Source organism: Gadus macrocephalus, chromosome 19 (genome assembly GCF_031168955.1).
Source record: "Gadus macrocephalus chromosome 19, ASM3116895v1".
Classification (NCBI taxonomy): domain Eukaryota; kingdom Metazoa; phylum Chordata; class Actinopteri; order Gadiformes; family Gadidae; genus Gadus; species Gadus macrocephalus.
This window is the reverse complement of record NC_082400.1, coordinates 6,278,374-6,290,837: the sequence shown is the minus strand read 5'-3', so window position 1 is coordinate 6,290,837 and position 12,464 is coordinate 6,278,374. Positions and strand designations below refer to the sequence as shown.

General features: G+C 44.3%; 1 protein-coding gene across 1 annotated transcript in view; it reads left to right on the top strand.

The window, feature by feature from the left end:
• The window catches only part of LOC132448011 (uncharacterized), a 45,186-nt gene that overhangs the window by 14,592 nt on the left and 18,130 nt on the right, over positions 1-12,464 (top strand). Inside the window, exons 5-10 of the mRNA XM_060039074.1 lie at positions 2,608-2,756; positions 3,228-3,345; positions 8,438-8,579; positions 9,506-9,651; positions 9,984-10,126; positions 11,863-12,099. Coding sequence (XP_059895057.1) covers positions 2,608-2,756; positions 3,228-3,345; positions 8,438-8,579; positions 9,506-9,651; positions 9,984-10,126; positions 11,863-12,099 — 935 coding nt within the window. The remainder of the gene's footprint in view (positions 1-2,607; positions 2,757-3,227; positions 3,346-8,437; positions 8,580-9,505; positions 9,652-9,983; positions 10,127-11,862; positions 12,100-12,464) is intronic.

Genomic DNA, 12,464 nt, shown 5'->3' with positions numbered 1-12,464 from the left:
AGCACTCAGGGTCACCTTATTTGCAAATTGGGGTCGCGAGGTTGTTGGCTGATTTATAAATTGAACAGATTAATATTTGATGATACACTTTTGAAAAAGACAGTAAATAAATGAAAAGGTTTGACAGACTAATTATTCGTAGCCACTGGTAACCTCTTGGCAGGGAGTGCATACGTTCAGTGGGACGTTGATGTTACGGGCGCTGGCTGGGTTGAACCGATGCGTGGGGGGGGAAGCAGATGGACCAGCGTGTGAGAAGTTGGGGGTCGCGTGTCGCTGGTTTAGCACCTCGGAGTTGAGAGAGTAGAGCGAGTTGTGTCCCTGAGGGGCTCATTTGTTTCACAACTGTAGTCAAAACGAATATGAAACGCACAAACAAGGAAATAACCCGGTCATCAGCGTTGCCATCAGGTGGAGAACACACATGGGCATCGGTTTGGTTTGAAATGTGCTGGGGACAGAGACGCATTTGGACAACGTCTGTCACGTTTTATGAAGAAAACGTTTCCAAAATGCATCGGACATATGACCCACTATGTTCTGCTCCATGCATCCAATGTTGACAACGTGACATGACATGGGTAAGCTACCAACATAAACAAGAGGAGCTAGGAAAGGAAAATAACTGTGTGCTTAAGTTCAGATGGGGCAAACATGTGGCTACACACAGCACTACAAAAGTCGTCAAGATTGAAAAAGAAAAAAATATTTGTTGCAAAGCTGAACGCTGTATCACATCATGAGCTGGCTGTTCTCAATTCACAACAAGTATTCCATCCAATCTAGGCTACATCAGGCATTCTGACCAAACCTCATGGCACTCCCCCCCCACAATTATTCCAGAATTCAAGCAAAGCAAGAATGACCCAAACAAGTCAGTTTGTGTCAACAAGAGACTGACTCCACCGACTATCAATTGCAAGTTAAAACAGCCGACCACTTGAGTGCAAAAAACACAAAAGACCTCACCACAGCACCAGCAAATCTTAAGCAATAAATATCGCGTTGCGCCTTTATTTATGTGGCAGTGGTCTGCAGATGCATTCCGTGGTGTAGCCTATACGACGATAACCAACAGGTTATCGTTCTGATACTGATACTGGTACTAACAACCGGCTCTGGTGCTATTTACCTATGTATTCAGGCTAAAATGACTTGATTGTCTGATGCCTCATTATCCCAGCCAAAGAGTATTGGTATTATTAGTAATGGCTACCTGCAAAAACGAAAAAATAACTTCACATGGTGTGTCTTTTTACAATTTATTTGCTACCAGCATTCGTAGTGTTGATCGGACTACTTGCGGAGTGATACTAAAGACCTCATTAGAGGCAAAAAGTCCTTTGTTTTCCTTGACAGCGTCAAGCTTAGCAACGGTATATATCAAATATAATTCACCGCCGGAAGTTGTGAAGAGCCCATGCAAGTGAACGGAGCGTTCCGCGGCATTCAGAAGACCCGTGTTATAATCCATAATAATTCAACTCAAGTTCTTTTTGTTTTGTGGTGGGTACAAAATGAATCGTGACGAAAACTGGTGGTGATGCGTCCCCAGCGTCCCCAGCGGAATCGACGCCCATAATCCAGGGCTAGCCTGGATTGTGTGCGTTTGTGCGTTTCTATCGTATGTGTTATATTATCAGTCTGCTTTTATAAAGAAGTAGTGGTTGTGTTAATATGAATAATCAAGGTAGTGGTAATCATAATTAAATAATACAATAGTGTGTATACAGAGCTCAAGCACATTTGTTTAAGAATGTCAGCACACCAAGCACTCTAAAACTCAACTGCTACTCATCTACTCAAGCATCAGTAGTGGGTATTGTACTTTTAGCAAAGTTTCTATCCAACTATATGTATATTTTTTATTTTAAAAGGCTCTCCATGTCTCTGATGTGTCTCTGTCACCCTGGTTCCCAGGGGAAAAGGGTACGGGGAGCTCTGAATTATATGTAGACGAATCTACGAATATAATTGGGCAAATAAAATATAGGTTGTATGCTTGGTTGTTTGTGTTAGCTTTGAAGTGGGGGACTGCTGCCGTGAATTTGACTCACAGGAGGTTGTTGTTGTGGCTCTTTAGCTAACTTCACAGACGTTAGCTTAGCGCCACAGATCAAAGCGGGAACATCAAACCTCTGAGTCAGGCGTTGTGTATGTGTGTGTGTGTCTGTGTATAGGTGGGAGGGGGGAGAGGAGAGGGGAGGTCAAAGGGGAGTTTACCCTGGGTGGCGGGCTTGGGGGCCTCAGATGTTAATTCCCATGGCTCTTTAGGTGATCAGCGTCACCCGACCCAAAACACAAACATCAGAATGGTGCTCAAGAATAGTGACAGTGTGTTTGTTTGGTTGTGTGTGTGAGGGCATGAACTCTGGGGTGTGCGCATGTGGGTGTGGATGTCCGTATGTGCGTCTGTCTTATATATTTGCTCAATGTAGCACACAAAACACTTTCAAAACGGTTTGTTTGCTTTGATCCATATAATTAATAACCTTGAATAACTTTTTATATATATTCTCCTCCTTTAATATTGTTTCTAAATACTAACTATAATATTCCTAATGTTTTATAGATTTTTTTTTTTACCTTGTTTACCTTGCTCCCCAGCTCCGCCCACTTTTACCGCGACCCCGCCCTCCGTTGTGGAGGCTCTGGCCGGCAACCGGCTGTCCCTGTCGTGCGTTGCCAAGGGCAACCCTGTCCCGTCCATCACCTGGCTGAAGGATGGGGCGGGGCTCCGGGACCGGGCCGTGGAGGTATGTGATGCGGGGGTGGTGCTGTTGTTTACTCGTCCTCTGTATCATCAACATCATGATAGCCTCCAAGATTTCGTCATAATGTGTCATTTGAATTATGTAGCAGAAGATGTGTTCAAAGATGCAAGACATGTGCCCGACGTCTGAGACTAAACAAAGTGGTACTCTTTAATCAAGCAGAAGACGATCGCCGAAGGACACACGCACACACACACATGCACACACACACACACGCGCACACACACACACACACACACGCACACGCACACGCACACACACACCTTCTGTCCAATTTACTAATGGTAGCATTTAGTTATTTTTTAAGATTTCCGCTGACGACCAGAAAAAAAACATGCTTTGATATAATTTAACTTTCATTAAAGTATCCGTGTTTGAGGGTGTGTGTTTGAGAGTCTGCGTTTGTCTGCCTTTCTGTCCCCCTGCCTGACCTGTCTGTCCGTCTGTTATTAGATCCAGGGGGGGACTCTGATCCTGAGGGCCGTGACCCCGGAGCTCAGGGGCCAATATGGCTGCCGCGCCTCCAATCCCGACGGAAACATCACCCATGTGACCACACTACAGGTCAAAGGTCAGTGAGCGACTCCCCACTTCACATTTACATGTAGTCATTCAGCTACCATTTGTATCCACAACGGATTACAGGGGCGGCTGAGAACAAACACACAATATACCCGGCTGTTTAAACCAACATGGCCGTTTACTCATCCCCTGGTCTCTTCATTGGAACTGAAAATGTTTTTTCATGTTCTTCCATAGCGTGCGCCTCCTCTCTTCCCCTTCTCCTCCTCTGGTTTTCCATTTCATTTCGCTTTGTCTTTACGATTCTTTTTCTGAGATATTTTAAATCGGGCTTGACCAGAATATCTCAGTCAAACTACTGTTCAGTGGGATTAGGTCACTGAACTCCACTGCGAACTCTGTCTTTATCTCTTTCTTTATCTCTGTCTTTACCTCTGTCTTTAACTCTGTCTTTATCTCTGTCTTTAACTCTGTATGGAATTTAGTCTGTATGATGATAGAAGACACACACACACACAGACACACACACACACACACACACACACACACACACACACACACACACACACACACACACACACACACACACACACACACACACACACACACACACACACACACACACACCAGGTCTTCAGCATAAATGTGTGTGTGTGTGTGTGTGTGTGTGTGTGTGTGTGTGTGTGTGTGTGTGTGTGTGTGTGTGTGTGTGTGTGTGTGTGTGTGTGTGTGTGTGTGTGTGTGTGTGTGTGTGTGTGTGTGTGTGTGTGTGTCAGGTTTTTAACCCTGTGCTCCAATTTACTTTATTATTTTGCTATATATACTTAAATATATTGTTATATTTTATGGGTTGTTTAAATTATAATTATAATAATAAAACCTGTTATTTTATAGTGCTTTCCGAACGCTCTAGAAACTTTACAACTGCAATACAAACATTACAAGAGTAGAAAGCGATCCGATATCAAATAAAACTTCACATTAAAATATTTTAGAAGCATATTAATTCAGCTTGTTATGGCTTTATGGACTAAACAGTAGAAAGACAGGAGAGTGTGTCAAGGATGACATGTAGCATAGGACTGCAACACAGACACACACATACACACACATACGCACAAACACACACACACACACACAAACACACAACACACAGACGCACACACACACACACATACACTGTGGGCGCAGGGGGTCTCCCCTCCTAGTTCAGCCACTGTTCTGATCGGTTGTGTTTCTCCCTGTTGCATCAACACATGAGTGAGACCCTGTCCCACACTGACTTCCTGTCCTTTTATGTCCTATCACATAGTGACTTCCTGTCCTGTTGTATATGGTCACACACTGACTTCCTGTCCTGCTGAGGTCTGTCACACACTCACTTTCTGTCCTGCTATGTCCTGTCACACACTGACTTCCTCTCCCACTGCATATGGTCTCACCCTGACTTCCTGTCCAGCTACGTTCTGTCATACCCTGACTTCCTGTCCTATTCCGCCCTACTGCTGTGATCCAGGAGTTAGTAAGAGACCAGCACTGATAGGATAAGTGATGAGGTTTACTCTGTTCTTTTTGAATTACAATAGAGAGGGGGGGGAGGGAGCGAGAGAGAGAGAGAGAGAGAGAGAGAGAGAGAGAGGAATAGAGGAAAGGATAGCAGGGGGGCAGAGAGAGGAAGATAGGGAGGGAAGGAAGCAACGGAGATCGCCTTATTGCGTTCATTTTTACAGAGCATGTCGGACCCCACTCAAGCACTTTTCCTTTCAGCATCAAAGGGAGAGAGCAGGGCTCTCATCAGGTGAATGTATCTGTTCCTTGTTTATCCTAAGGGACCGTGCATAAAGGCCTCTCAGAAAGCATTAGGCACAAAATGTTCAGCACCACACATTACACATTACAAGGGGGAAAGGAAATATCGAAAGATCAAAATAAATGAAATGCCTTTCATTTTACATAGGCAAGGCAATTTTATTTATGCAGCACTTTTCATACACGAGGCAGACTTAAAGAGCTTCACATTGAAACATACACAAAATACAGAGGAAGCAAAGGAAAAAGGAAAAAATGGATGGATACAGCAGCATATAATCGAATGTACGAAGAGAGAGAGAGAGAGAGAGAGAGAGGGAGAGGGAGAGAGAGAGAGACTTATCAATTTCAATATGTGCATATAGAGTCGAGCTTGTGTGCAGTTGAGTGTGTAAACGCACATCATGCTGATGCGAATTGTGAGTAGCTTTGAACACACTCACACATGTACGAGTGTGTGTATATGTGTGTCTGTGTTTGCTTAGATTTCTATATGCAAATTGAAAAAAAAAGCCCCGCCCCCGCCCCATCCCACCTCCACCAGGAGGTAAGATAGCTACACAATTTGCATTTATTTATTGGACCGTGGTTGACTCTATTTATGATGTCACAAATGCTCCCACGTACTGAAAGTAGTGCTTAATCAAATTATGGACTACAAAGTGATGTGTGTATTGAAAATCCCTCTGCATAACAAATCCCTGCCTGCTTCAAAGAGGCCTTCGGTTAAAGAAAAACACCTCTTACATTAAAGACTAGCCCTTCACCACAACCTTAGATGGCTATGTTTCCCTTTAGCACATTCATTATGTGTCCAAGAGTCCTGCTCTTCAATCCTCAGTTGTGTGTTTGATGCTGGGACATCATCCCGTAAAGCACTGTATTTTTCCACCTTAAGCACCTGCAGGAATTAAGTGTCGCAATGTGTAACATTTCACCTAGCTCTTATCCTAAAGCAGTGGTTCTCCACCTTTTTTGAGCAAACGCCCCCCTGACCTTACCCTGATCCTCTGGGTAAGGTCGACTCCCGCCGACTCCCGCCGTGCCCCGTGAACGAATGAATGAATGGCCCGGGAACCACGGGCACCGCGGCCCGGGCAACGCGGACAGCGCAAAAACAGATCGCGAGCAGAGGCCTAATTAGGCCTATTTTGTATTTGAACTGCAACAGTCTTTTCGTGGAGACTATGCTCAGAGCAGCTGGAACTGAACAACAGCAAGAGGAAGGAGGAAAAACGAGCTATGAAACAAAATTTGATATTTTTTTCTTGCTATCGGCCATGTTTGATTGTGTTGTGTTGGTTATTGAACTGTGAACCCGCGAACTTGGGTTATGTTTATCAGCGTTACTCTAGAGATCATGACGATAGCGGATGTAACGGGAGTCCGGGCGTGTGCAGGACCGAACCGCGCTGTATTATCACTGCTACACTGCGCATAGACGGTAAAAAGTAGCTGAGACGGTAGAGGGGTTAGAAACCAATAAATGAAAGTAGGGTTCTTATTTCAGGTAGCCTATTTTTTCACCCCAAAAAAAATAAAAACAATGAAAGTTTAAAATCCCCCCCCCCCAAAAATGGATTCACGTTCCCAGCGCCCCCCTAGGTTGTGCGAACGCCCCCGTTGAGAAACCATGTCCTAAAGCAACCTGGACACATCTGTGGTCAATGCTGATCGGATTTCAATAATGTCATCAATAGCATCCTTGCGCTGATATATTCCACAAATACAAAATGCTGGCCAGCCCGTATTTCTCACGTTGTTGTGAGTGTCTACACTCACAACACCCCCCCCACTCACGCCACCCAGCCATCTGAGGTGCGCCAGTTCACGTTACACAGCTGCACAGCCGGTTAGACTGGGCGAAACACTCTTATTATTGTTGCTTTAGTTCTCAAGGTCTCCCGCCTGCTAACCTAGATGGGACGACTCTTAAGTGATAATATTTCTGAACATATTTGAATGCACTTTTGTTGGCTTGATGGATGTGAATGTGGAGTCGTGCCGGAGAGTCAGTGAGGAGACGGAATGACGAACCTTGTACGCTTCAATATGTAATATGAGAGAGAGAGAGAGAGAGAGAGAGAGAGAGAGAGAGAGAGAGAGAGAGAGAGAGAGAGAGAGAGAGAGAGAGAGAGAGAGAGAGAGAGAGAGAGAGAGAGAGAGAGAGAGAGAGAGAGAGAGAGAGAGAGAGAGAGAGAGAGAGAGAGAGAGAGAGAGAGGACATGCAGCATAGGGCCGAAGGTATTCTGAATCGTACCCTCGCTATGAGGAGTGATGCCTGCTCACTAGCGGGGAGGCCAACCCCCCACCCCCCCCGACGGGGATTAATAGACCGCTCCGCCGGCCCGCCAGAGCAGAAGTCGTCTCTTTTGAAAAGCCTAAAGTAATCCCGACCCGTCATCCGCGCCCATCCATCCAGCGTTTAATTTCATAAACCGTCATCCGTGATTACAGATGATTATGCCTGGATGATGCGTGTTTATTTAGAACATAGGGTTAGTCCGTTTCTCTCTCGATGTCGCTTTGACAGGTGACAGATTCCTGTACGCAGCTGTTTAGCTCCCTGCTAAAAGACCATGAGGATAATTCAGCAAGGTGGAAAGTGTATGGTGTAAGGATGATGTATGGAAGCAGCCCGGGTAGTATTTTACTGGGCTATATCGTTTTTCCACTTGTAACGTAACTTGGCATAATGCCATGAAATGACCTCACCATAGTAGACACAATAAATATTGAATCTGAGTGTGTGTGCACATCTCGTCGTATCATAAGCCATAGAGATTAGATATCAGCTTCATCCCAAACTCAGATTGTATGCCTTCAAATATTGTAGTAAGCTTTGTTTTAGTGCAGCATATGGTTTATATTCAATGCTTTCCATTATGTGAATACCAGCTTGTCACACAAAGGGTGGTAGTGATGGAAATAAGGGGTAGTGTAGGTAAACACATACACTCAGTGCAGATCAGGATAGCGAGTGCAAATAACAATATAGCATAATATAAGCAGACATTAGGAAGCATAAACCCTGTAATGAATCGACCATTGACTGCTTTGACCGGTTATTCTCTGTTTTATACGTTATTTGATATTTTACCTTTAATTCATAACAATTGGCTGTTATATGCTTACATTTTATTTTTAAATGATTCCTTTAATTGCCCTTGAGTTATTCTCCTCTCTGGCCTCCCTAAAGCACTCTGAATGGCCTTCGTGTTCGACGCTTACTTTGCCTGAACTTACTTACTTTGCCTTAACTTACTCACTTTGTCTTAATTTACTCACTTTGCCTTACCTTTCAAGGGGAATTCAACTTTTTGTTCTCCCAGGTCCCCCGGTGATCGTCATCCCACCCAGGAGCGCCTCCCTCAACATGTCCCAGAACGCAGATCTTACATGCAAGGCTATCGCTGACCCCCCCAACATGACCTACGTGTGGAGGAAAGGGCAGGAAAACGTCCATCATATAGAGTGAGTTAAACCACCCGTCAGCGAGGCCTGTCTGTATTTTAATGTAGCACGCCTTTTACCGCGCACAGACGAATCAAGAGGTAATCCTTGGAGATTATGGTGTCGGATGAGACGCCAATTTGATACTTTGCTGTCATTTTCGGTCGCATAACGTATGCTTTGTAAGTGATTGAGGCGTTAGGTTCTTTATATAGTAGCAGTAGGAGTAAAGCTCATACAGTATATTATAATATACTCTATATTTCCAGTTTACATTGTTGTAAGAAGATATGGTAACATGAGACGCAGGCGAAAAGAAACAGGCACAATATGCTATAGTCAGATCATGTTACAGCATTTGAACATTTATAATCAAATCAAACACATGTAAATAGCCCCATCTCAATGACTCAAATGATGGAAATATAATAATATATTTTTTTTTTTTCAAAGAGACTTCTGAGCTTGGCAGTTTGCAAAAACACACAATTATAAGAAACCTTCAGGAGGGCAAGTAAAAAAAAACAAAAAAGCACCACAACTTTACACATGCACACCGTGTGTGTGTAGGTGGGTTTGTGTGTGTCTGTGTATGCAGTTTTTTTTTTACTGTACTGGGGTATATGTGTGACTTACTTGGGCTTCATCGACTGTTACTTAACTGCAGCGATATCTAAAAACTGTGTGGGTGCATCTTCTCCGCCTAATCTTGTTGAAACAAAAAATTTCCATAACATCCTGGTTTTCACTGGTGAATAAGTCATAGAATACAACTCCTACGCTACATTGCTGCAGGAACAGTTTGGCTCCGCTCTAAACAACAACTTCAAAATCGGCGTGATAATAATAATAACAAAAATATAATGTTTTATTCCCTCAGAGGTTCATGGTCTGACTTAATGATACATATTCATGCAATGTCGTTGTTGTTGTGGTTTTCCTCTAAGGTCTCTTAAATCCCGTGTGAAGATTATGGTGGATGGATCTCTGCACATCTCCACACTCACCCCAGAGGATTCTGGGAAGTACACCTGTATGCCCACCAATGGCCTGCTAGCCCCGCCCACCGCATCAGCTGACCTCACAGTGAGGCGTGAGTCGCTCACTCTATGCTGATGTTTTTCTTTGTTGTTGTGTCGAAATGTTGTCTTTCTTGACTTCTGTTTTTTGTTTCTGGTTGTTGTGCATGTTTTGTTGTATTTTGGGGATATTGTTTGCCATTGAAAAATACAAAGAAAAAATAATAATTTTCATGAGCTATATCAATAGTTTCTAAAACGTATAATCTTTTGGGGTATATATGTAGGGTGACGATTTATTAGCAACTAATAACTTATTTATATTATTATGTGGAGCTTGGTTTGATTTAAGTGATGGTAATCAATGACACATTATACAGTATTAATGATTGATATGTCCTCTCAGATCCGGCCCAGGCCCTGCCGAAGCCCAGGGAGACCTACCTGCCCACCGGGATGAGAGGTCTGATCACATGTCCCTTCTTAGCCAATCCCCCGCTGCTCCACGTGGACTGGACCAAAGACGGAGCTCCCCTGGACGTCACCCTGGTTAGTCCACAAACACGGACTGAATTAGACCCGACCGGGTTAGATTGGACTAGGTTAACACCGTGTGGTTTGATAGGACACACTGCGTCTTTTGCAAATGAAACGACATCCGGCTGAGTAATAACGAGAACCCGCACACATTCACAAATACCTCTGCGCATTCACAAACATAAGTTTAGTGCTTCGAAGTTCAGGAGGTTCTTTGTATGCGTTGTGCATAAAGAACAGCCCGGTCGTCACGATCTCGTCTCCATCGTAAGAAATGAACGGCTCCAGCTGCCCACGTGTTGAATTCACTCTTCACTCGACCTCACCGACCGCACACCCACGCACACCCCTGCACACCCCTGCCCTGCGTGGCAGCTGTGGACATCAAGCACACACCGCTGTCCGTGTGTGTGTGTGTGTGTGTGTGTGTGTGTGTGTGTGTGTGTGTGTGTGTGTGTGTGTGTGTGTGTGTGTGTGTGTGTGTGTGTGTGTGTGTGTGTGTGTGTGTGTGTGTGTGTGTGTGTGTGTAATCATCCATCTGTTTGAAAGCAGCAACCTACGTGGCAGAGATAACGGCATGAAAGCCAAAAAGTCAGTATCACCCCACACTCGACGAGCGGCCTCTGAGTCGAGGTCCGGATGACACACAGAGACGGAGACATAGTGAAGTGTGTTTCTTGCGTGTGTCATCTGTTTTATAGTCAAACCAAACAATCTGCTGCTTCAGTTAACTGGGCAATTACACCTGATTTTGTTCAGGCCAAACAGTCCCTGCTATCCCCTCTGGAGAACGGGGACTGTAAGTGTGTCACTGGCTAGCAGCAAACACCAACTCGGCCAGCACTGGTACGTCTCCTGCAGCTGTCGGGGAGACGAACTGTCCAGAGACTAATGTTCTGAGACTAAGTGTCTTTGAAGGTTTCTACACGATCAAAAATAAGTTCACAGGACTATCAATGAATCAATCATTCATCGTGTTAAGACTGGATGGCACAGGTGAACCACCTGTATATCAACCACGTCTGTGTGGGTGTGTAATTGACCTGTAGGTTCGACCACGTGTGTGTGTGTGTGTGTGTGTGTGTGTGTGTGTGTGTGTGTGTGTGTGTGTGTGTGTGTGTGTGTGTGTGTGTGTGTGTGTGTGTGTGTGTGTGTGTGTGTGTGTGTGTGTGTGTGTGTGTTGAGGATGTTTACACCAGTCAAGGTGACTCACCAGGTAGAACAGAACTGCAGCATAATGTAGAAACAACAACACAACAACTCTCCAGTATTTGAGGGGGTGGATTATGTCAAGAAGAGACTCCTTCCTGCATTTTATATTATCATATCTTATTTTCTGTCTGTGTGAAACTAAAATTATATCATCACATGATATAGATGGGGCTAGGGTTACAGTAACAGTTTCTTCATTCTCATCCTTTATCTCTCTTATCTTAATTTATATAATTTTTCTTTCTCTCTCCTTCTACCTTCATTTCCATTAATTGTCTTTCCCTCACTTTCTTTCCATCTTAAATGATATTCTTTTTTTCTCTCTTTCTTCACTCTTCTTTCTTTCTCTTTCCTTCTTTCTCTCTTTCTGTCAGTGATTTTTCCTCTCTTTCTTTCCTACCCTCTTAGCTTGTTAGAAACAAATCCATCACAAATCAGAAGAATCAGAACTAGAAAAATGATAGTCTTATTGAACGCCTTAGTGTGTAAATCACCACTTACTAAACAACCATCGACTTTTGTGCTTCTTTCCATAGTACCCAGGGTGGACCATGACCTCTGAGGGGTCGTTGTCCATGGCGACCGTCAACGAGGACTCTGCGGGCGTGTACAGGTGTACGCCCGCCAACAGCTACGGGTCCATGGGCCCCTCTGGGGCCACACGCGTCCTCCTGCAGGTGTGGACTCACTGGGAACGGGGATGGGGGCATATTGTTCGCCTCATAGCATCACTGCCAAATTTTAGGGTTCATCTTACATTTAGCTTCAAAAATGCCTAAGACTACGGCAGATAGTGATTATGGAATGTAAAAAGCGCTCTGATTGGCTTAGGATATAGCCAATGAGGCACAGTGAACCAGCAGCATTGGGAGAGTAGCGTTATGTTAGATATCACAATTTGGCCAAGTTATGACTCAGGTGATTATGCTATGAGGCTAACGATATTTTAATCGATATCCATTTAATTGCATATAAACAGTGCTTTCCCAGGTACCAAAAGCGCTCTACACAGTGAGTGTGTGTATGATACCTCATCCACCACCAACCACTGGAATTATGAATCTATCCAATTAGAGAGCGGGTGATGCTTAGGGGGCCATGTTGGTACCAGAGGCTGTTAGGGAAGTAGGCCAGGACG